This window comes from Patagioenas fasciata, chromosome 5, assembly GCF_037038585.1.
Source record: "Patagioenas fasciata isolate bPatFas1 chromosome 5, bPatFas1.hap1, whole genome shotgun sequence".
Taxonomy (NCBI): Eukaryota; Metazoa; Chordata; class Aves; order Columbiformes; family Columbidae; genus Patagioenas; species Patagioenas fasciata.
This window is the reverse complement of record NC_092524.1, coordinates 63,520,495-63,545,617: the sequence shown is the minus strand read 5'-3', so window position 1 is coordinate 63,545,617 and position 25,123 is coordinate 63,520,495. Positions and strand designations below refer to the sequence as shown.

The 25,123-nt window shown below is 42.9% G+C and overlaps 1 protein-coding gene across 1 annotated transcript in view; it reads left to right on the top strand.

Annotated features, from left to right (window-relative positions):
- MTHFD1 (methylenetetrahydrofolate dehydrogenase, cyclohydrolase and formyltetrahydrofolate synthetase 1) overlaps positions 1-21,854 on the top strand; it is a 44,561-nt gene extending 22,707 nt beyond the window's left edge. The window contains exons 13-28 of the mRNA XM_065839299.2: positions 49-95; positions 2,137-2,244; positions 2,345-2,419; positions 4,144-4,246; positions 5,421-5,497; positions 6,913-7,053; positions 10,060-10,128; positions 10,662-10,773; positions 10,954-11,093; positions 11,524-11,565; positions 12,616-12,716; positions 13,408-13,585; positions 14,564-14,671; positions 15,877-16,029; positions 20,649-20,757; positions 20,931-21,854. Coding sequence (XP_065695371.1) covers positions 49-95; positions 2,137-2,244; positions 2,345-2,419; positions 4,144-4,246; positions 5,421-5,497; positions 6,913-7,053; positions 10,060-10,128; positions 10,662-10,773; positions 10,954-11,093; positions 11,524-11,565; positions 12,616-12,716; positions 13,408-13,585; positions 14,564-14,671; positions 15,877-16,029; positions 20,649-20,738 — 1,544 coding nt within the window. The 3' untranslated portion in view covers positions 20,739-20,757; positions 20,931-21,854. The remainder of the gene's footprint in view (positions 1-48; positions 96-2,136; positions 2,245-2,344; positions 2,420-4,143; positions 4,247-5,420; positions 5,498-6,912; positions 7,054-10,059; positions 10,129-10,661; positions 10,774-10,953; positions 11,094-11,523; positions 11,566-12,615; positions 12,717-13,407; positions 13,586-14,563; positions 14,672-15,876; positions 16,030-20,648; positions 20,758-20,930) is intronic.
- The last annotated feature ends 3,269 nt before the right edge of the window (positions 21,855-25,123 follow it).

The following is a 25,123-nucleotide window of genomic DNA, read 5'->3' as shown; positions in this document are numbered from 1 at the left end:
GGCTAGAGAGACCTTTGTTTGCGTAATTTGACTGTTGTCTCTCTGTAGGTGGAGCTGCAGGTGGTGGCTATTGTCAAGTTATCCCCATGGAAGAGGTAATTCTTTATACAAAGTCTCATTGCACATATAAGCTCACAGACCTTGAAGAGACACTGCAGTCAGACAACTTAGAAAATCTTTTTTGTTTATGGCCTGATGTGGCACTCCCAGGAACTGGATACTTAATTTCAGCAAAGCTTTAAAAAACAAATAAACCAAATCTTTGGTTGTTTCGAAAGAGTGCCTGCATGGTCAGTGAACTGGGAATTCCCAGTTCCTCTGTTCCTTCCCGTTCCCTGCCTTGAATTGCTTGCATGCCCTTGAGCAAAGTACATCCTGTACCTCTTTTTCCCAGCACTGAAATGAAGATGATAACGATTTCATAAGTTTTGGAAGCATATTAAGTAGTTCTGTAAGCAGTGGTGGTCACCAACTTTTTCTATTTTGGTGTACTTATGTTTTAGATTACTGACATGAAATGGGAAAAGGGAAGCTGGGAATCAGTAAATGCCAAGACCTCAGCCTGTGGGGCTCTGGCACCGCGGTGTATTTCTGCCGTGACTTGGCAACAAATAAAATCCTGTGTCTGGTGGCAGGGAGTTGAAAGGCACGTGTGGCACGTGCTTTTGTGCTTCTCTCAACTCTCAAAGTAATTGCCTGTGTAATTCTACCTTTGTCTTGTGCGCTATAGATTGATACGGGGTGATTTTAGGAAGAAAAGAAGAAATTATCAAAAGGGCTGTTCATTCCAATTGATACTGCAAGTCTGCAGAAGATAAAAATGTTAAGGAGGCAGAATATTGATTTAGTCAGGTGCTAAGAACATGTGAATGATGGATGTGACAGGAAAAATAATCTCCTCCTGTTTGGGAGTGTTAATAAGATGAACCAAAATCCTTGACTGTGTGCAGCAGTGGGAAACAGCCACACTCTTGGAACCAGACTGGGTCAAAGGACTCCCTTGAAGTGTGACCCACATAGTATAAATACATGTCATTTTGTGGGAGTGTTTTAATCGATGCATATCTCATAAAACCAACGTATCTGGAGTCACTGATTACAGTAATGACCTTAATACATCATTGGATGTTTCCGTGCGCAGCTTTCATCCTGGGAAATGATTAGCAAGTGAAAAACTTTCAAGTTCGTATTGCAGAACCAAGGTGGCAGTAATTACTACTTTTTGCGTGTTTGTAGAAGGAGACAACAATTACCATTTACTGGTAAGGATTTATAGTCAGTGTGTGACTAGCTGTATTCTGCTTTTAGCTATCTGGTTTTTAAGACCACAGTAGAATGGCTTCAACAAAATGGTATTGGAAAGTCTTCTGCCATGTCACCTTGTATAATATCCCCTTTATGTCTTCCTCCTTTGCTGCTACAGAGGAAAGGGATTGTTTTAACCACACCTTTTACTCCCCTGCCATAATGCAAGTTTGTCACATAAGCTATATATCCCAAGCAATTTGTCAGTATAGCTACAGTGCAGCCAGATAACTCACGCAGACAAACCCACTCAAACTACCTTTTAATGAGGCAGAACCAAGAAAACTACGAGCACTGTCACTATGTAGTACGTGGTCTACAAGTTCTGCCTACGATACGGTGTGTTTGAGCAGTTAGCTTGTGCAGAGCTCGGTGCAACCGCAGCTCTACTGCGTGCACTGCACAAGGCTGTTAGTTTCAGTTTAGCTCAGATGTATTTGTGGGAGCAGCAGCAGCAGCTTCAGCTGATGGATGTGTGAAACCTCTTGTGCAAGTGATGAGAGTAGGTCAGAAGGAAGGTGAAGAAGGAGCAAGGCAGATGTGCCACACCACAGTCTGCTCAGGTGTCAAGGAGCTTGTAAAAACTGTTCTCATGGGGAAAAAACCCAAGCTTTTTATTTGGAAGCTGTGTTCTGGAAGTTTGTAAAATGACATAAATGTGGGGGAGGCATTTTTCTTTCCTCTCTTCCACATACTGCACTGAGCAATCTCTCCCTCTCCACCCTCACCCACTTTAACATTGCTATTAATAATTCTCTTTCCATCTGTCTACAATGAATTGAAATAAAGTTGCAGCAGGAGGAGGTAACTTGTATGTTTTATGTCCTCTAGTTTAACCTTCACCTCACCGGTGACATCCATGCTATCACTGCAGCCAACAACCTTGTCGCTGCTGCTGTCGATGCGCGTATATTCCATGAGCTAACTCAGTCTGACCAGGTATGATCCTTTCTTCTGATGTATTTGGGCACAGCCCACTTTACCAAGATGTGTTGGGTGTGCCAGCAGTGCTAACTCCCTCCCTGTTCCATTTTGCAAGGCTCTCTACAGCCGTCTGGTCCCTTCTGTCAATGGTGTCCGGAAATTCTCGAACATTCAGATCCAAAGGCTACAGGTAAGTTGACTGGTTTCACATTGGCTTCTGGTTCTGTTCCACTTACTCATCATTTATGTAGGCAGTGCCAGGTTACAGAAACCCTCGTGTTGTCCTGTAGGTCATTCTGCTTGCATTTATTTTTTACATAAAGTGTGTGGAAGTGTGGTAGCCCTTCTTACAGTCCGGAAAACAGAGATGCAGCCCCAAGGGGAAGAAGCATTGAAGTAACTGTCTTTATCCTATGCTGTATGAGTAATACAGTGGGAAGAGGCAAAGGGATTAGTGCCCTTTATTAATAGCATCAATTCAGGGTCCTTAATGCAGTTAAGAAAGGACCAGAATCAGTCTTTGTGCCTTACACCCAATTACAGACAGAGATTAATAGTTCCTATGTGACAGCTATATAGATAATGCAGCACCAAAAAAAGGGCAATTTGTAAAATTGAGCAAAAAGAGAACATCGAGAGTTTTTTTTATTGAGAAAACAGGAGAAAATTGAAAAAATACCTGTCCCCTACATTGCCCACTCTTCCTCTCCCTAAAAATGATTTTCCAGTTAGATGAGTAGCCCTGTCATTGAGTGGCAGTCCCTCAGCAGATCACAGATCCTGATCTATAGAAATTAATGTGAACCAGCATGTGTCCCTGACTTCTACAAAAATGAGGATTAACAGAGGAATAGTTTTGCACTGGGCTGGGGCGTTCTGGCTAGGAGGACAGCTCAGGGCCTGCTAAGCTCATTCAAAGTACAAACATGTTTGTACAATATTCAGGCTGGATCAGTCGCCCATTTGGAGGTCAGGAACAATAGTCAGACTACTTAGGAAGCTAAAACTGATTTATTAATTGGGTATAATGTCTCAACCATTAGAGAGTGTGTGGTTTGCTTCCACTGCTGAGCAAAGCAGCTATGTCATATTGCTTGATGTTCCTCATGGACTGCTGAGGGAACTCTACCATAACCGTTCTTCTGGTTATTAAATGTGGAGATGTTAATAGCATGCTAATGTTCCAGAAAGCGGATTTTCTTTATTTTTATTATTTATTTACTTATTTATTTTTTCTAAATTGTGTGCTTGAAAGGGAAGAGAACAGATTTTCTGCTTCCCTGCTGTTCTTCTGGAGAAAAATACAATTTAGCTGTCTAGTTAATTAAAAAAAGCTTGCTCGTTCATAAATCAACTCAATCGTTCTCCCCATTCCTCAGCTTGTGCTTGTATCAGGCTTCTCAAGATAATTCTTCTCTCAATTAAGCAACTTGGCAAACTGCCCATCCTCTCAGTGTGTTCAAGACCAGCTTTCTGGGATGCTGACGGCCTTGTGACTGAATTCTTTAATTCCTCCTCCTTTGTGCTGCTGCTGAAAGCGGCGTCTCTAAATACAGATGGCTGTGTGCAGTGACCCTGGGCAGACTCAGGAGAAATGGATGTAAGCATGGGAGACTAATGATTAGAACAAGGAACTGCAGAGCTTTCTCTCTCTTTTTGTAGACGCTCTGCACAAAGTGTGGTGACAACCTGCCCTAACGAGCTCTGTTGTCTGCCTTGCCCTTTCCGAGCTGGCCAGCTGATAATGGGTCATCTTACGGTGTGGTGGGGTGGAGGAGAAGGAGCACCAAAAAGGCAGCCCCTCCTTATTTCTGAATATGCAGGTGCTGCTGCTGGAGGCTCATTGCTCTAGTGAAAGGTTAATTTCAGTGAATCTTTTCATTAAACCATTTCTGTTTTGCTTTCCTCCCATAGAAACTGGGCATTAATAAAACTGATCCTACAGCTTTGACAAAGGAAGAAATAAACTTATTTGTGAGATTGGACATTAACCCAGAGACCATAACATGGCAAAGAGGTACAAGAGCATTTAAAGGAAAGAATTATCAAGAAACAAAGTATGTGTCAAAAGAGAGGTTTACAAGTGCAGCAGGAACTCCGTTTCCTGAGAAAATGGCAAAGAGGGCAGAGCTGGCTTCTCCTGAGTGTTTGGTGGGATAGAAGCCTGCAGCTGGGATACCATTTCTAGAGGGTCTGACACAGGGGCTGGAATCGTAATCTTTGCAAATGCAGAGCAAACTTCACTAATTGGTCCGTGTCTGTGGTTTCGGATTTGTCAGGCACTGAGAGAGTTGAGTTTGGCAGCTGGAGCCAACAGCCTTTTAACCTGAGTGAGAAGGCACTGTGAGCAAGGAGAAGGTTCTGCTCTGAGATTAAGCTTAGTTTTAATCTGCTCGCTGGCTCTGTTGGGGACTGACAGCAAATAAAAGCCAGATTTTTTAAAACATATTTTAATATACCAGAAGGTAAGATAAATCTTGAGTCTGGCAGATAGAGTGTTTCACTAGCAGAAGAAATTTCAAATAAAGACATTTTTTCTGAATTAGAGCCCAAGAGTATTGCTTTTTCTTCTTTTTTATTAAAACACAGTGTGAATTGTATTCTCCAAAATTTGCTTCATAAACTGTAATGGGGCTAAAGTAGTCTGCCTCATGGGAAATATTTTATCAAATACTTAGAATTTTTCAAGCAGGTAGTAAGAAACAGCAAATTTAAGCCAGTATTTGATAGTTTGTGTTTCCAAGGTAATTTGAGTTAATGGGACTGTGTGAAATTATTCTCACTAAATGGCAAAATCTGACCATTTTATCACTTAACTTATGAAATGGTAATTTTTCTTTTCTCTGTGGGTATAATAATTTCCTGATTTCAAATTGACTAATGACGGGGGGAAGCAGCAATCAGAATTATACCAGCAGCTCTGCTTTTCAGAGAGGCTTTGGAACTTGAGGTTAGTGCACGCAAAGGGAGGTAGACTCAGTGTGTGGTCTGCATGGGACTGTGGGCATCTTCACTTTGTCACAGTTCAGTTTTGGGGAGATCATGTGGAGTAGCACTTGTTATCCTTTAAGAGAGGATGGTATCTCAAACTGCCATAGGTGGTCTAGCTGAGTGTCTCTAAGAGAACATAGATGTGACATAATTATGACTTGCAATGTGACTTCTCATCATTCTCTCTGCATTCCTTGCAGTATTGGATACAAATGACAGGTTCCTCAGGAAAATCACTATTGGACAGTCTGTGACAGAAAAAGGCTTCTCACGAACGGTAATTGTTCCCTTTTCTTGCATGTTTTAAAAAGTACTTTGAAAATGTAGTCTTAAATGATCTATTAGATCCCACAAGGGGAAGATATAATTTTGAAAAAATATTAACTGTTGTGTTTCCAATTCCTTTTAACACATAAAGAACCGGAGCATTTGGAGAATGTGGAGTATTTGGAGAACCTACTAGTTAAAGTAACACATCTTTTTTGAACCTAGGGATGACAGCTTAAAGGTGTCCCTTTAAAGATGAAGAGCACTTTCCCTAGGTAAAAAGCACTACAAATTAAATGTGAAAGGCCAGCTAACATCTCTGTGCTGAGAAAATTCGGAAGATTGTATTTTATTGCCCACTCTTGGCAAAGAGAATGTGGAGTTCCCATTGAGGGTGGAAATGGGCTGACTTCACTGACATCTCACCTGTTTAAGCTGGTGTTTAGAATTTTTTTTCCTCTTTAGTATGCTAAGCTTCACGAGACTTTTGTGTGTCAGCATTTCTTCCCCTGCTGGTAGAAGAGACGGGCATAGAGAAAGTGTGGAAACTTGCTTGGCTCTTCTCAAGAGCAACTTTCCGTTGCTCCTGATATTCCCATCTTTTACCAGTACCTTGTTAAAGAGGAAGCACAAAGTCCCTTCCGCCAAGCAGTTAAATTTACTACCAGTGCAGTGTTTAGTTTTGTTGTCTGTTCCCTCCTTCCCTGTTCTTTCCTGAACGTTGGCTTCCCGAACTGGGATAACTGTGGCATACAAACAGTGGTCCACAAATGCCCTTTGTAAATATGATGCACGTGCTTCAGGTGGGATGTATCTGACCAAAACTAGACATGATGTCTGAGCTTGTTGTCTAGATTAATTATATAATCAATACAGTAAAATAGGCTCTGACTCCTCTCATCCCTTAAGTAACTCTCAAATTGATAGTTCAGATGAAACGTGCTCAGAAAAGCCTCTTTCTTATGACTTGAAATGTCCCTAGGGTGCTTAGCTTCCGTGGAGGTGTCTTGTTATGTCAGATGAATTCTACCCTTCATTTCCTATAGAATCTGATTATTTTTTTTCTGTCATTTACTGTACTGTTTAGTGATAGTCAGATGAGTTAGTAAGCTCAGTCTTCAAAAATATAATTTGTTAGTGTCAAGTGTTCTTACATGAATCACTAATGTATGTACCAGGAGAGAGTCATGTAATAGCAATGGAATAAGTAGCTTTTACTTAATTTTGCAGAAAAAAAAATCCGGTTTAAAATGGCCATCGTATGTTCTGAGAGTAATGCTTTGAGTTTCTTTTATATTTGTATATCTGTATTTTTTAATTATGATGATGATGGTGGTGATTGTCCTTGTTTCAATAATTTAACAGAGGTAAGGATTGCTGCTGGGAAATCTTGATGAGTTTATGTTCTTTACTCATCTCTTGCAGGCTCAGTTTGACATCACGGTGAGCAGCGAAATCATGGCAGTTCTAGCGCTCTCCGATGGGTTGGATGATATGAAAGAGCGACTGGGCCGGATGGTCGTAGCTTCCAACAAGAAAGGAGAACCAGTTACAACAGATGACCTTGTAAGAGTGTCCCTCAGTTCTTAAATGCCAGCTCTTTCCTATTACTTCTGAAAGTCCTTGGATTGAAAAGCATAGAGACATTTCTGTACAGAGGAGACCTTAGCATGTAGAAGATTAAAGATGAAATCTTAGCCCCTGGAGTTAATGAAGGTTATTTACTTCAGCGTGGCTGACCCAGACTGTGTGTGTGTGCGTGTGACCTGGGCAGGGACAGAGGGTCCTGTGTGGTGATGTGTGTGTCAGGCTGAAGCCAGCACATGTATTCCCCTGGGGATTAATGGGGAAATACATGGTGGCTTCTGAGTTGTAAATATACTTTTTATCTAGAAGAACTCAAAATGCATCATGCTGGCTATCCTGTTTCTCAGGCTCCCTGCAGTGAAGAAAACATTACACGAGGCTTTGTTCCTGCTCAAATTTAATTACAGAGGATGAAATATCTTATTCTGGGAGACGGTGAATGCTGTAAAAGCCAAACCCTTTGCAGCAAGTGCAAGGTTTCCATAAGCAGCCTTTGGTGGGGAACACAAATCCTTTATTTCCACTGCATGTAGTAGCACTGGTGATGTCTATTACCAGTATGTAAAGCAGTGCTAAGCAGCAGTTGCAAGCTGCAGTGGTGTCTTGTGGCTGTCCATACAATTGGTGCAGTTCTTGGCGTGTTTGTGGAGCATGTCAAACAGCACTCTTCCAAATGATGCTTCAACGGGGTTTCAGGAGAATAGTCTGTGCCCCAGACAGTTCTTCTTTGAAGATGGCAGCCTTTTTTGGAGGAGGAAAGGGGAATTGAGTCCTGTATGTACACTGTGCCCTGCCACTTGGCCTCAAAATGGCAAACAGGCTCAGGACCATTGCACTCGTTGACAGAGATATGATAGGTGTACTTACTGCTGTCCTGTACAGTAGGCTTTTCACAGCTTGCTTTGCAAAAGACAGGAGTATTAGAAATTCACATGATGTCATGTTAATGAGGTTTGTCTTGCATTTTCTGAAGGAACTTTTTAGGTGGGATAGAAGAATCCACAGGGTGGGTAATGCGACCTGTGTTTCCAGGAAGGCAGGACACAGCACTAAGGCTTACCCAGCTATTGCTCTTGTGCTGTGTTGGGGTTTTTTTGTTTGTTTTCTTGTGCTGTGGGTTTTTTTTTTTTTTTTTTTGCTTTGTTTTATTCACTCCTGGGATAAACCTAAGAAACAGTAGACTAGCAATGTGGCCTGACTCTTGCCTTGCAGGAAAAGGGCTAGACTGGGAATCATTTATCTGTACATGTCCTTATGCAAGACATTTATTGGAATTGAGGGGAGGGCACGTGCCAAAGCTTTGAGACTTTAATTCCTACTGCTAGCAATGCTGCCAGTTTAAACTTAAGCACCTGAGTTAACCCTTATTCTGGAAAACAGGAGTCGCTCCTGCTGCCCATCAGCAGTAGAAGCAGCTGATGTTTGGGTAGGGATTTGCTTTGAGTTTTATGCAGAGTCCCGGTGACAGAAGTCTTTCATCTCAAGACTTTTTTTACTTTTTTCTTAATCTAATCATATTTAATTTTGTCCATTGCAACTGCAGAATGGTGGATGGTATCAGGCACGTCCAACAGCTTCTCTTGAACCTTATGTGTTTGTGCTGATGGTGATCATTGGCTTGCACTGCTAGGTCTGTGTTACCTACTCCTCATGCAGGCAGAAACGTGGTGATTGCAGAGACCAGACTGGCACAATAGGAATCTGGGTGCTTCTGCTGTGACATTACCAGTGTCATGGATGGGCCACCAGGAAGCACAAAGAAGCTGGGAAAAATTGTGGAATCAAAAACTGACAGCAGGATTTTTAGAGATGGGATGTATTGAAGTGGCACTGAGCGACACAGGCCTGAAATGTCGGCATGGAAATCTTGCTCTGTAGCTTTCATTTCTCTGGAGATGACAGAAGTTTAAAGCTTATCCATTAAATGTTAAATAAGCTTTCATGTGGCAAGATTGAAACTAATGAAACAAAGCAGTGAATGGCTCAAAAAAAAATTTTCGTATAATTGAGTGCTGCAATCCAATTGAAATTAAAAGGGAAGAAAAAGAAATAATGATTCAAGGTACTCATAACTGCTGTGAACATTTGGCTCGGTACCCAACAAGAGCAATTCTAGTTACTTTTGCAAGTGCTGGGTAACAGCCGGTTTAGTTTCTACCGGACTGTGTCAGTCACAGGAATGACTGAACCCTCGTTTTGTCTTCCCAAAGCTGATGTGGATGAAATTACAAGCTCTCACTTTGCAGGGAGCAGCATTGCAGCAGGGTATATTGCTGTGCCTCAGAGGAACCATGGACTCCAGTGTTTGCCTTTTGTGATGTTGGCCTGGTCTTGCCCACGAGCACAAAAGTTCACTTTAAAAGTTATTTCTTCACAAGAGACTTGGCCAGGATGTAGCAGCTTGTTATGACATTTTTAAGGCCAATATGTAGAACCCAGCTGCTCAAATGAGGAAGGCAAGAAGTCCAAGACAAATCTGGCTGCAAAAGCCAAGTACACTGACATATGTGTAACTTTAAAGTCCTTAGTGTGTTTAGATACTGCAAAAGAAAGACAGTAATGCTACAGTTGAGGTATCGGGGTGTTGAGAGTGGTCCAGTATTTCAACATGTATAAGAAGTGTCCTGAAAAACTCCCCGCTTTGTGCCACTGAATGGGCTACAGTAACCCATAAGTACCTAAGAGTTACTCTCCCACTGCTATTTTTTACTAATACAACTGAAACAGCAATTGTTCTTCATGCCTTCATGCCAAAGTGATAGCCAAGCAAGGCCCCAGCCAAGAGGCTGCACCCAGCAGAAATCACAGATCCTCTTACAAGGAGGTCAAGGTCCTCTTGTGCCTCACTAGCATCGGTCATCACTGGAGCAACTGCTGCTTCTGGCCCTGAAAGCTCCTGGGGACAAAAGCAGAGCAGTGACACTGCATAAGAACCATCTCAAGGTCTCGGCACATCTGAGAACTGATTGCTCTTTTTTCTTTCAGGGAGTGAGCGGTGCTCTGGCTGTCTTGATGAAAGACGCTATTAAGCCAAACCTCATGCAGACACTAGAGGTGAGCACAGATGATTTGCTACATGTGTGTTCTCACAGCCAAGAAGCCAACGGTCTAGTGGATTAATCACAATCAGTGTGGGCTTAATCAACTTAGAGTTGGAGACTTCTTGGGGTTTGCTACCCAGGATTTGGGGCTTGGGGACAAGAGTGGAGCTTTCTGGGTCTGCCATGGCATGTGGGATGACCCCAAGGAAATGCACTAAACTTTGCTGTGTCCCTGTTCCGTTGTCTCTAATACTAGGAAGTGTTTTGGGAATCTAAATGGTGTGAGTGCAGGAGTTGCTGGTATTTAGCCATCCTTTTCCTAAGCGGATTAATATCTCCGCTTGTGCAGATTATTATAATCTGGTTTGCCATGTAGTCCTTATTACTGATAAGAAGGGTTTGATCAGAGGGTTTTAAGATCTGTATTCTAAAAGTGTAATTCTGTACTTTCATGTACAGTAATTCTTAGCTCCTGAAATGCTGCAGATTTGCTAAATTTTACCCTCTGATTTTCTCTTTCTCTCTCCCACACCTCCTGTTTTCTAGGGAACACCAGTGTTTGTTCATGCTGGACCTTTTGCCAATATTGCACATGGGAATTCTTCAGTGTTGGCAGACAAAATAGCACTGAAGCTTGTGGGTAAAGAGGGATTTGTTGGTAAGTGTGTGAGGTGTTTTTTTTGCTTGTTGTACAGGGAGGGATCTGCCTTTTTTTTTTTATTGTGACCGTCTTCATTTGTTTTTATCTAAGAAACAGCTTCTGATTTATATAATCAGAGCATGATTTCTCCACCCAGCAGCCTCTTGCAAACTTATTTTCTCTTAATTCCTACTCTAGTTACAGAAGCAGGATTTGGTGCAGACATAGGCATGGAGAAGTTCTTCAATATTAAGTGCCGCTATTCTGGTCTCCGACCGCATGTGGTGGTGTTGGTTGCTACTATCCGAGCTCTGAAAATGCACGGAGGAGGACCTGCAGTAAGTACTAGGCAAGGTTTTCTTTAAGCCTGAGGAGCTGTTACAGTTCTGATCCAGTCACTTAAAGCCCTGTAGGATTTGATCTGCTTGTCATTGGCCTTGAGATTTGTAGTTGTAAGGGGAATCCATATGTCCTTGTTGCTTCGAAGCTACCTCATTGTAAGTGTGTTACAGGGACATACTTGCTTGTTTTGTTGCCCTAAGGAAGTGCTTGTATGCCGGGGCACTTGTGATATTAGTGCAGTCAGTCATTTGTTGTATTGTGAGCCCATCTTGCAGTCTTTTTATTTTTCCTTTTATTTTTTTCTTAGAAAAAATATCAGCCTGCAGTAGATTGTTGTACCTTGATGCCATTTAATAAGTGTCAAACACGATTTGCTGTTGTGCATAAAAATCTTACGGGGTTCTATCTTTTTCCTTTTTTTCCCAGGTCACTGCTGGGGTACCTTTACCGAAGGAGTACATGGAAGAGGTAACTTTCTTTAGCTGTTGTGCCAGTTGACCAACTAACTGTGGTCATGACATGATATTTTCATGCAGTGCATGCCTGGATAGCTAGTGTGTGTCATTCCTTTAGCTGCCAAGGAAATGCTTCCTCATCCAAGCTGTAATGTTGTTCTTTTTTTATTATTATTTTTAATGATGTTATTTTGGCTCTGCTCTTTCAAGCATTTATTGTACGTGACCTTGCCATTATTCAGAGCCTTTTCGTTTCTCCTGAGCTCGTGCAGTTGTCTGCGTGCTCAGTTTTTCATAGTAATTTCTACTCTGTGTTTCCTGACCCTCTCAGTATGGAGTAATTTCTTGCTAAAATATTGCCTTTGAAAATATTCAGAGTGCCTCTAATTATTCTCTTCTTAGCAGCAGCAGCAGCTTCTGTTTTCATTTCTCCCTTTCCTTTGCAAGCAGAAAGTGAACTGAAGTCTCAGCTTCTGTCCTTGTGCTTGGAATGGTTGTGTACACTTGGATAATTGGTCTGGCTCTCTATACACTGCGACAGCTTTTTCACTTGTGGAGCTTCTGTATGGATTATCCTTTGCTTAGGAAGGGATGAAATGTGTGGATTTCCATGAATAGTCTCTGATGTTGCAAAATGTAAATATGTGTAAACCGAAAGCTGTTGCCACAGACTTCAAACAAGTGTCATGAAATTCACTGCTAATGGTATTTAATACTTAAAGAGGAATGTGTCAGAGAGGAAAAAGAGGCTTTGCTGTAGGAAGTTAATGAGCATGGTATTAACTTACTAAGAATAACAAAAAAATCCTGCAAAAAGTGATTTCTCTTACCTTGCCTTGGCAGCTGAAACCAGTGATCATAAGAAGCAGTCATTCCTTTTCCTGTCTTCCATCCAAATCTGTGCACTGGTCTGGACTGTTCAGAAAGCAGCACTGGGGATTTGCCTTTATGGTTTCATTCCCGTTTTGACATTTTTATCATTAGCTGTGGACGTAGTGGCTTTAGAACAAAAGCTTCACTGACCCAAATAAAATGTGCTTCTTGCTTGCTGTCGTCTTAACAGAATCTTCAACTGTTGGCAAAGGGCTGTAGTAACCTAAACAAGCAAATCCAAAATGCACGGATGTTTGGTGTCCCAGTAGTAGTGGCTGTCAATGCTTTCAAGTAAGTGGGCTGGGACATGGGAGTGATGCATGGGGATAAAACTGTGGCACTTTATGTGCTATGTCTAACACACGTTCTTCTTTTCAGTACTGTTGATGTATTATTTGCGGCATTCTGCATTGTTGGAAGGTGGTGAATAAATAAGGGAGCTCTGCTTAGTCATTTCAATTGCATTCCTTAGTTTAAATTAGCTTAGGATTTCATGATCCATGACTATTATCTGCCATCACTTGCACCCTGAGTGGCCAAATTACTCTGGACAAAAGATGCCTGTGATGATGTGGAGTCTAAGCTCATAATAGATGGTGAGTTGCATGTGCTGTGGACCACGCTGTGTTCTGTGGTCTGCTGTATGCAGTAATTATGCCCCGCTAAGAAGCATTTTGGGCTCTGCATGCTGTGCTGCACAGGAAATCCAATCTCTGTGTGGTCTTTTTATGCAAGCAGGAAGGCTTTGACCTGATGCATTAAAGCCGATGCCAGTTGGAGTGGAGTAGCCAGCTAAGGATTCTTCGTCTGCCGTAAATGCGTATTGGCTGATTTAGAGAAATTATGTTTTTTTAGCTTGCTGTGTGCATATGATTTGACACCTCTAAATCAGCAATAATAAAGAGTGAAAAATGGTTAGAACAAAGGGTTAATTCGCTGTCTCTGCATTCTGGTACAAATGCACAAACTTTTCTCCTTACAGAACAGACACAAAGGCTGAACTGGCCCTTGTAGTACAACAGGCAAAGGCAGCGGGAGCGTTTGATGCTGTGGAGTGCACGCACTGGGCAGAGGGAGGTAAAGGAGCACTCGCGCTGGCCCAGGCTGTTCAGAGAGCATCGCAGACACCCAGCGACTTCAGGTTCCTCTACAACGTGGAGGTAAGAACTTGCAGTACTATGGGCTACTTTGTTTTTAAGGAGAAGATGGGTTGATTTCACTGCCTTAAGCTGCTAAAGGCTGTCTGAAAGACTGCTCTGAGAAACTGAGGAGAAACTTGGTTTTAGAACATAAAATTTACTCCAGCGGTCTCAAAGACCTGGTTGATCAGTTATTGTTTTGAACTTGAGATGTGTGTTCCTCTCAGAGCATGGACTGGAACAGGCCTGACCAAACCTGTTAACTGCAGAGATTCTGGGTGCAATTTTTGCTCAGGATGGAAATCTATACAGCAAGCTATGGCACAGAATTTGTCCTTTTTAACTTTTTTAGTGCGGCTTATGGAGTCCTACTACAGGTCAGGGTGGAAGAGTGTGTTTGTGTGTTTCGAATTACTTTGTACTTAAGCAAATTTGACAGATGACTTGAAGGTAATGAAGTCATCACTGTTAGTTCCCAGGTTATGGCCTGAATCCTCCTTTAATAGCAAGGACCTATTCAAGAACCTAATGAGGTACAGAGCTCCGTCATTATATCCATTTTAGCTCTTTAACAGATGCTTTCAGTTTCCTTCTTTAACCTGTTTCATTTGTGCTTTTATTTAACTGTTAACTTGGGTTCCCTCAAATTATTTTTACTTTTTGACTTAGACTTGAGAAAGAATAAAGACATCTCTTTTGCAGCAAGGGTAATTAACACGCAGGCACAGCTTTTAAGAAATACTATTGCGTATATTGTTGTTTCTGACTGTAGTAAACTAGTTTTGCCCTCTTACCAAGAGAAACAACCGCAACAAAGATAAATGAAACCTGTTCTGAAAACCCTCACATTACCGTCTAGCTTTGTGCTACAGCAAATAGAAACAGCTCTGGTATCTGCAGGTGGACATTGCACAACATGTATGAAGGACTGTGAAGCTGCTGTGGTGTTACGGCTCTTTGTGGTTTGACCACACTGACTTGCCTGTCTTTTTTCTCTAGCTGCCTATTATAGAGAAGATCAGGCTTATTGCACAGCAGATCTATGGGGCAAGTGACATTGAGCTACTTCCAGAAGCACAGGAGAAAGTCACCTTGTACACTAAGCAGGTGAGTTTTCCATGTCACCTGATACCAGTGGTGCTTTTCATTGAAAACTTCTGTATTGAACAGTGGTGTTCAAGCTGTGTGTGCAGGGAATCGTCACTCAAATCATATCCTTGTCCAGGACTCGCTGGATGCTGCTGTGGCAGAAGAGGATGAGGAGGTGCTATGGGCAGGGAAAAACTGGCCCTGGCTTCTAGTGAAGACAGAACTCATCTGGCCCAGTAGCACGTCTGTAACAGTGTGTGGGCAGGGAAGAGCAGGGGGATTCAGTGATCCTTCTCTACTGTACTCTCCAGTCCTTCAGATATTTGGGACTTAAGGAATTACAAATGGTCAAACTGGTGCTAAATAGTCTCTGGTGATTTTTTTAGACGTTGTTCCATTGAGCTATCTAGTCAGTTTTTGAACCCATATGGATTTTTGGCAATCACAACTATGTTGGAGAAAGAGTTCCACAGGTGATACAGTATTTCCTGTGGAAAAAAGTCTATTTTAAGAGTTTTGAACCTGGCACCTGGTTGTTGAATTAGATGCTTTCTGGTTGTTGTGTTACTTTTCTCTAGCATGGTGTTCTTGTGCTTCCGTATTAATGAAGATCTGTTGAGGGCTTTGAAGAGAAGGGCAATGGGAGAACTAGCCGTTCTTTCTATACAGTGTGCTCAAATAATTTTCCTTTTACAGTCCATTTACTATGGTATATGTAGTTTCTCACTTTCTTGTATATTTCTCTACAAGTCTATCAAAATACTGTAGGCATCTAATTGTCATTTCCTGGACCTGTAGTGATATTGATCAACGTTTCTAATTAACTGACCTCAGCTGAACAAGAACTTCAGTTCTGAGCTGTTTAGATTAACGTTTTGTGAAGAGAGAGTAAAAAGTAAGTGAGCTATCAAGGTTGTATATCTAACACTTCCATATCATTAATTTTTTTCCTCAGTTGGATGTGCTGGGGTCTGTGGTGGTTCTTTCTTTAATATTTAGCAGGGAGCAAGGAGAGAGTTTGAGAGAGAAGGAATGGGGATGCAGAATGGTCAACAGATGTGACAAGCTGTGGATGGAGTAGTTGGTGAGGAGTAAAACACACTGAGAAAATGTCTGATGTCTGCAGCGAACAGTAGAGCAGAGCAATTAATTTTGCACACAGGAAAAGTTACTGGTTTCGCACTTATTTCTCTCCTCTTTCTCTCTTTTCTTTGCCTTCCCAGGGATTTGGAAACCTGCCAATCTGCATGGCTAAAACTCACTTATCGTTGTCTCATGACCCTGAACAAAAAGGAGCACCTACGGGTTTTATTCTACCAATCCGAGACATTCGGGCCAGCGTTGGTGCTGGATTCCTGTACCCACTAGTAGGAACGGTATGTGATTGAATGAAACCCTCTACTGCAGGGTGAGGAAAAGCTTCACGTGCGTTCTAGTAAGCACTTACAAAAGGTACCTTAGATTAGGACAGTCCTTGTCATTTACAGTTGGTGTTCTAATAGTCTAGTGTATTAGATGCCCCAATAGTTTTTTTTCCATGGGGAAGAGGGAAGCTAAAATAGACCGTCTGACCATTGGAATACTTAGCAAGCCCCCAGCATACTCCTCAGGTTCCACATCTGTCTTGCTGGATTTTGAGGAAAGGGTGAGCTCTATAGCAAACAAATTCTGGGTACTGCAATCTGGTGGAGGGGATGGGAGAAATCCTTGGCCCACCTAATCACCATTGTGACTTTGCATTCCCAATGGAAGCACTTTGCAGGATTGCAGTTGAAGTCCGCACACCTGCAGAGCAGGGTTAGAACCAGACAACTCCTCCAAAGCTTACAAAGCCAACAGCTTCTGATGAGACACCTCTGAAGTGAAGCTGACCTGTACTGTTAATCATTTGTCAGTTTCCCCTCCTGTTTGGTTCTCCTGGTTTTGCTGACCATCTGTTTGCTGTTCAGCCTGTGTCTGTTCCAAGAATTCATTTTACTATGCCCTTGAGTTTTTAGTTTCTGTTCTTTGACATTATTGGCATAATGTCAGCTGAGAAACGAGAGAGAAGCTACAATGGAAACAGGATCCTGGAATAGCTTTGATACAAATTGCCTGGCAGAAAGAGGAGCTACCTGCAAAATGGACTAATGTTCAGGTCTGCATCCAAAGAAGGAATGTTAGGGTGGAAGGTTCCACTGGAAATTTTATCTGGGGGGGGGGGGGTCTCTTCTGTCAAGTAACTTGTTAGATTATTTAAAGGGATGGAGCAGTTGGAGCAAGTATCTCTGTCTTTCTTATTTTTTTGGATCGGAACCTTTTTCTGAAGTCTTCATGGCAACATATTTCTTTCAATAAGTCTTCAAAACCATTAGGAGTGCATGGCTCCAATGACGAAATTTGCTGATTTAAGAGTTGGGTCCCTTCTTTCTTCAAATGCTAGCTAGAACCAAATATTGGATATCTTTTTTTCTTTTAATTAAAGTAAGGCTTTCCAGATTACCCAGCATAAATAAAATAACCACAGTCTGGCTCATCCATCTTTTTAAAGAGTAATGCGTGTTTTGGGGTAAAATGAAAGACAGTATGCTTGTTTCTGTTATTAAAGACATTTTTTTGCAAGCCAAGTTTTAGTCCAAACAATGTGTTTTGGTATTTTTGTAAGCACTGGAGAAGGAAAGGGTACACAGCATTAATGAGCTACACGAGAGAAAGATGTTTTCAGACATTAAAACTAACGTTTTGGCTCTTTTTCTGATGTCTTCATTTTCTGTGGAGTTGGGCTCTTTCCTTTCCGCTCCCATGCCGGATTCCTAATGGTTTCTTGGACATGTAGTAAATCATGATGTTAGTTCTGCCAGAATTAACCGTTTTGCTTAGAGACATGAAGACCACTCTTCTGTGGTGTCTACCCAGCCAGGGAAGGGATGTCCTTTTGAGAAGCAATCCAGGGCATTTTGAATCAGATCACTATTTTAAACCCATTCAGCAGGAGCTGTATTAGCCTCAGAATAAATTTTTGGCAGCAGCCGTTGAACTGTGAGCTGAAAATGCAGTAAATATGTAGCTCTATGCACAAGCTTTTATGAGAAATTGGAGGTGAAATTAATCACCAGTGCATGCATATTGTTATTATCTGAAGTTAATCACAGAGGTATGACACACTTCATTTTTTTCTCAGCTTCTGAGTCTTTGCTTTTTCCCTTTCTGGCTCAGAGTTGAAGCTGTTGTAGTTTAATGGAATACTTTGAGATTTTAAAGGAAATATAATTTCAATTATTATCTAGATTTAACTTTGAGCATGGAAGATAATGGATGTGAAATGAATCGTTGGGTTGGAATCAGTTGGGTTTATTTTCTGGTGCTGCTGATGAATTGAAAATCAATTATTTATTCAGCTCTGTGTTTTTCGTTCCTAGATGGCAATTTCTGTAAGTTCCACAAGTGCAATAAATAATACATTCCTAGTTGGTATTTGTTTTCTTCGATTTGATTTCTTAGATTGATGATATCCATGTGGTCTAATTTTTTCATCCAAGTAAACAGTGTGAATTGCCCTGTGCTCTTTTTCAGCACATGCAGTATTGCAGGGGAGGAGGATAATGGAGGAAAAGTTCATTTCTTTGGCTCTGAAAATAATTGAGTGCATTAAGCATTGTAGACACTTGTACAGAAAATTAGTAGCCTGGTTGGAAATAATCCTGTACTATGTAGAAATTGAAGGTTTAAGCAGACTGCCTTTAAATAATGGATAGCAGAGTGGCCACTGTGGGCTGCCCTGTGGATGGGAAAGGGGGAAAATTGACCATTTATTTCAAAAGAGAAAGTGCAAGAAATAGTGAAGTCAGGCCAGTCTTTGGCAGTTTGGGACCTTCTGCTCTGTTGTCACTGTCTCAGCTCCTGCTGTGACCATCGGAATCTGCAGGTAGAGATCTGTAATTCTCTGTGATTCTTCAGTGTTACAGAAATAAATAGGAGGTTTCTTGCTCTCCATGACTGGAGATTGGGACTATGATGAGAACAGGAAAACCCCTCCATGCACTTTGGATCTCTTAACACCTTGGCTCTTCAGAGCAAAATATTCATACAGCTAAACACAAAGACAAGGGATGAGGGTCTTCTTCACAGTCCCGCTGTTCTCTGTCTCAGAAACCAGCAGCTCTGACAAAGAATTCATTACAAAGAGCAGATTTGAAGTGATTTTTAGCTCCACATAAGCCATGCAAGACCTGCAGTGGTACGATACATATGGGATTGGTGTTAGCACTTGTAAATGGCTCAGGAAGATGGGCTGAGACTCCAGGAGCTCCCCGAACAGTTTCAAGAACTGCAGAAAGCACCTAACCCATAGAGCTTTGCCTCCTTGCTGCTTAGCTTATTAGCAAAAAGGAAGATTGGGAGGTAATTTGATTAGTGTGCAGAATACTTGCTCAGGGAGAAAACAACGGGTTGCCAAAGAGATCTTTAATCTAACAGAGACAAGCATAACAATACTGATTGTGAAAAGTGAGCCTAGATGATGCAGATAGAAAATGAGACCTTGAATTTTTTTTATTAAAGGGGTTGATGACCACTGATGCAAACAAAGCGTGGTCACGAGTTGCCCCCGTCTGTAGGACATCCGTGTTTAACCTACACGTGCTGCTGGGCTGAACACTGAGTTAGGGAAGGGGAAATTCTGTCAGCTCCATTAGTAAATCAGGCCATGTGTGGAACCCGCCAGCCTGGTGTTCTGCAGCTCTGAAACTGGGAACTGAGTAGTGGGACAACTGGAGAGGACTTGCCTGAGGCAGGCAGCGCGCTGGCAGCTGTTTTGCTGGCCCCAGTTCTGCCACTGCTCAGCCCTGCCAACTTGAAGCACTGTGCCCTTGTTGAGCCAGCACTGTGCCCTTGTGGCCCGGAAGGCCCATGGCATCCTGGGGTGTATTAGAAGTGGGTGGTCAGTAGGTCAAGAGAGGTTCTCCTGCCCCTCTACTCTGCCCTGGTGAGGCTGCATCTGGAATATTGTGTCCAGTTCCGGGCCCCTCAGTTCAAGAAGGACAGGGAACTGCTGGAGAGAGTCCAGCACAGAGCCATGAAGATGATGCAGGGAGTGGAGCATCTCCCTGCTGAAAGGCTGAGGGAGCTGGGGCTCTTTAGCTTGGAGAAGATGAGACTATGGGGTGACCTCATTCATGTTTATAAATATGTAAAGGGTGAGTATCACGAGGATGGAGCCAGGCTCTTCTCGGTGACAACCAGTGATAAGGGGCAATGGGTCCAAACTGGAACACAGGAGGTTCCACTTAAGTATGAAAAGAAACTTCTTCTCAGTGAGGGTGCCAGAACCTGGCCCAGGCTGCCCAGGGAGGTTGTGGAGTCTCCTTCTCTGCAGACATTCAAACCCGCCTGGACACCTTCCTGTGGAACCTCAGCTGGGTGTTCCTGCTCCATGGGGGGATTGCACTGGATGAGCTTTTGACTTCCCTTCCAATCCCTGACATCCTGTGATTCTGTGAATGCCTCAGAAATGTTCCAGTCAGGAGACCTGACCTCTCCAGTGCTATTTAAGGTTTATCCCAATTTAAAAAAAAAAAATAAAGGCCACAAACTGTTTAAACTTTCTTTTCAACATTAATTCCTAATTATTTAACACTTCTAGTTCTAGACTCTTAAAGAATGGTAATCAGCTGAGACTTTACAGTTGGCAAAGCCGTATTAAAACATGTATCCTCATTTTAATAACCAGGAAACTGCCACAAGTAATTGTTGTCTCACCACAGCAAAGTCCATGAACGTTCCTCTAACAGTTAGCTGGTCAGCTGGATATCTAAATACTTTGCCAAATCTTGGGTTCGGTCACTGACAGAGGCAGAAGCCAAACTAAATCCTCATCATAACAAAACAAAACCACTAATGAACAAAACAAAACAAAGATCTGCCTACTGAGCGGTAGTCTTCAGCAGTGATTTAGTGTTCTATCTTCTGCATGAACCTATGCTGCTTCCATTTTAACATCTTATCTCTTCTTGTCCAGATGAGCACTATGCCAGGACTTCCTACAAGACCCTGTTTCTATGACATAGACTTGGATCCAGTGTCAGGAGAAGTAACTGGGCTCTTCTGAAAGGAATTATTGACCAAAGGTAGGTGCCTTCAGGAAGGCTTTCAATATTTGGGCTGTATTTCTCATGTTGATAGTGGAGTTAAGCCAATCTCATATTAAGCCATACGTTTCCAAATGGCATTTGATTATAATTCAGCCTGAAAGTTGCCTGCAGTACTGTATAATAGTAATTAAATTTATTTTTCTTTCTAGCTCCCAGAAGAACACCTGATGAGTCATGTAAATGGAACTATGCCCTGATCTTTTCTGTTAAGTCAAAACAAGATATGACTGAGAATATAGAGCACGAAGTGACTGGAAAGAGAACTGCTAAAGGATCAACCACTTACTTTTAATCTGTAATAATTTCTAAATGATTCTGTGCCAGGTTAGTTGACACTGAGCATATCAAGCACACTTCCTCTACAGCCCTTCTGCTTCATAATTATAGCTGAAGCGGAATACAGAACCTTGGGTTTAGTGACCTCTTTTGATTCAGTGACATGATTTTAATAATTAAAAATCCTAAAGCTGGAGCTGTTTGAAACAATCTTGGGACTTAATTGTCTGAACCATAGGGTTTTTGTAGCATACATTATCTTTGAAAGTCTTGTACACTGCATATTCCTGTTTGCCATACTGAATCTTATATCCCGCTTTTCACACTATGGGAGAAATGGCTGTGCTGCGAAACTGCACCAATGTCATTTAACAGAGCGAGCAAGGAGGAATCCCCTTTGCTCCTCCTCTCCCTCCAGAAGCGCTTACCCTGCCTTTTTGCCGTGAACTATTCCTGCAGGCCCCTGAGCCACATCAGATTTCCCTTCTACAAAACCCAGCTGTGACTACCATGTTCTACTGCTGATGGAAATCCAGCCTCTGGATATTCTATAGGGTCTGGATCTCTGGCGTCTGCCACATGGCTTCTGAACCATTTTATGCTTAACAATAAGCACAGTTAAACTGTTGATGAGCCTTGTTTCCTAAGGTACCTTTTTGCTGAACAGAGACAACATAAGTAGCGATCAAGTGACTTGTAGCAGGTTTTGTCCGCAGGCTAAAAAATCATTTTGTAACATAAAAATATCATTGCTGCCAATTTTTTAACTAATACAAATAAACTGGCAAATACTTCAACTGCTTTTGGGGTTTTAATGTATGCACTGAGATTATTGAAGTAGAACTTATTTCTGTGATTAGAGGTACACAGCAGCAATCCTTGTATTGACAAGTACAAGTGATTATTGCAGTAATAAGTTCCCTGCAATGCACCACTGTGTGTGTGTTTAATCTTGTTTCCTTCCCTAGATGATGTGTGTCATCCATAGGAAATAAACTACCTGAATTATTCCATGAATTTTAGATACTCGCAGCTGACTGCAAAAGATCTGAGTTAAGACTTCCAGAGCCCATCTGCTTGCATCAGAACTGAATCTAAAAACATCCCGATTTGGGTGAGAACTGAGAGAATCAGGCTGTAGGTGTGCACCAGTGTAAGGGCGCATCTGTAGTACACAGATCCTGTGTATATTTATGGAGAGATCTGTATCACTCGAGTTATTCAAGAGGGGAGAATAATTGTACAAAAACTACCTGGTTGTCACAGGAGGAGACAGAACAGCTTAAATCATCATAAGAGCATTTGAGATGCATTCACAGCCTGTTAAAATTCTCTTTTCCGTGGTGTTCAGCTGAGGAGTTACTGGCAGCCGGGTTTGCTGGAGCACACAGAGGCCCCTTGGAAGGGGTCAGGGTGCTCCCCAGTTGCTGCCCCAGACCCCCATGCCTGGCTGAAAGCACCTTGTCACCTGTGTCACCTCGTCCCAGCCTCCCCATGGAGCACGTTGCCAGAGCTGCTGCTGCCAAGTCTGCTGTCAGCTCCTACGTTTCATCTTCCCTGCCACACTGCTTTCCTGCGAGCGCTCTGTGTTCCACCTTCATTTTATGCTTATGAAAGATGGGATAAGTGCAAATTTATGCTAAGATTAGCCTCCTTTTAGTTTATAGCATGAGCTCATCGACATGTGCTTGAGAGAGATGGTTCAAGAGGTCGCTTGTCCACCTCCTGCAGCGAGGCAAAGCAGCGGCTCGGGCGCACGGCTGCGCAGGGGTTTGCTACGCACGGCGGGATTGGTGGTGACAAAGCATAAGGGCCAAAAACCAGCCCCAAGGGTCTCTAGAGCTTAGCGGGGAAGCTTTTCTAACCTGCCCTTTCAACCTAGTGGGATGTGAACACGCCAGCAACCCTACTTTGGTCTTCTGATATATAAAGGGGTTGGTTTTTTTCTTAATTCTCTCCTTTGCAGCTAAGTATGCTGGCTAGTTCTTGCCCTATGAAATAGGACACGAATGACACTTCATTTCTTCTAACTAAATATTGGAAGGTTGTCTTCCCTTCCTGTTGCCTAGAGAAAAAACTAATTATGCGCAGATTTGTTCTCTGTGGGCTGTTTGTGGGCCCAGAGATGTTACGGACATCCGTTCCCCCAGCTGTGCTGTAATGAGAGTCCTGCATCACGTCATACAAGAAACAAATCTGTGTTTTCAACTAGTGATAGGGACAAAAGGAAAAAGGAGAAATTGTTGCTTGGCTGGTTTGCTGGATGTCACCAGCACTGCAGTGTGGGCCCAGAAAGAAAACCAGAGCCTACGGCTGGGCCAGGATGGGCCTACATTGAATCACAGAGTGTCAGGGATTGGAAGGGACCTCAAAAGCTCATCCAGTCCAATCCCCCTTCTGGAGCAGGAACACCCAGATGAGATTACACAGGAAGGTGTCCAGGTAGATTTTGAGTGTCTCCAGAGTAGGAGACTCCACAACCTCCCTGGGCAACCTGGTCCAGTGTTCCGTCACCCCTACTGAGAAGTTTCTTCTCAAATTTAAGTGGAACCTTTTGTGTTCCAGTTTGAAGCCATTACCCCTTGTCCTATCATTGTTGTCACCGAGAAGAGCCTGGCTCCATCCTTGTGAAACTCACCCTTTATATATCTGTAAACATTAATGAGGTCACCCCTCAGTCTCCTCCAAGCTAAAGAGACTCAGCTCCCTCAGCCTTTCCTCACACGGGAGATGCTCCACTCCCTGCATCATCTTGGTTTCCCTGCACTGGACTCTCCCCAGCAGTTCCCTGTCCTTCTTGAACTGAGGGGCCCAGAACTGGACACAGTATTCCAGATGCAGCCTCACCAGGGCAGAGTAGAGGGAACGGAGAACCTCTCTGGACCTACTAACCACCTCCCTTCTAATACACCCCAGGATGCCATGGGCCTTCTTGGCCACAAGGGCCCAGTGCTGGCTCATGGTCATCCTGCTGTCCACCAGGACCCCCAGGTCCCTTTCCCCTACGCTGCTCTCTAATAGGTTATTCCCCAACTTATACTGGAACCTAGGGTTGTTCCTACCCAGCTGTAAGACTCTACACTTGCCCTTGTTACATTTCATTAAATTGTTCCCCGCCCAACTCTCCCACCTGTCCAGGTCTCGCTGAATGGCGGCACAGCCTTCTGGTGTGTCAGCCACTCCTCCCAGCTTCTTTCAGGCTTATCCATCTTCCAAGCAGGTCCTCTGCTTGCCGCAGACCCTGTCATTTATTTCCGTTGCGCCACAGCCTTTGGTGCTGCCATCTTCCCCTGGAGCAGCAGGAATAATTGAATTCCGTGCGAGGTGTTTCGGAAGGGGTTGATGAGGCCTGCCGCCGTCACGCCGCCCCGAGGCAGCACACTGCCCATCCTCGCGTTCACCATCCTCGTTAGCCATCCTCGTTACCGCTGCCCGCTTTCCTGCCTCCAGCTGCCGCAAGGGAAAATCTCCTCTTGCTGAGGGGCCTTGCTCAGCTTTAATGGAGAACTGGATCATAATTAGAACCACTGCCCACCCTGAGAGAGAAGCCACTTCTAGATGAAGATTATTATCCTGAGTGAACACGAGCAGACACATAGAGGAGCTTTTTTAAAAAGTGATTCCCTATTGTTGCTTGATCCACATTTCAGCCCAGCGAACCCATTTTGTACCTTTTTTTCCATGATGAAACTAGAGACTGGGAGGCCATGTGTACATTTCTAAGGCTGGTGTGCACTGGAAAGCACTTGCGGGTTCAAGTGTGCTGCTTCGCCTGATTTCTTACGTGCAAACACGCTGTGAAGTAGTTAACGTCCTTAAAACGTTTGTGGGTGTCAGTCAGCTCCCTGTGGAGATGAATGGGGACATTCAGGCAACTCAAACTATAGCTCCATGTAGCTCAGCAGCTGCACATGGTAGTCCTTTTTCCAGAGGCCCTCCCATCAATCATAACAGCTGGAGATGCAATTTTTTGAAGTCAGATCTCAGCTGCTATGGAGGCAAAAAAAAGGCCTATATGGAAGTGGTAGTTTGGTGTGTTGGACAAAGATTAGCTTAAACCCAAGAA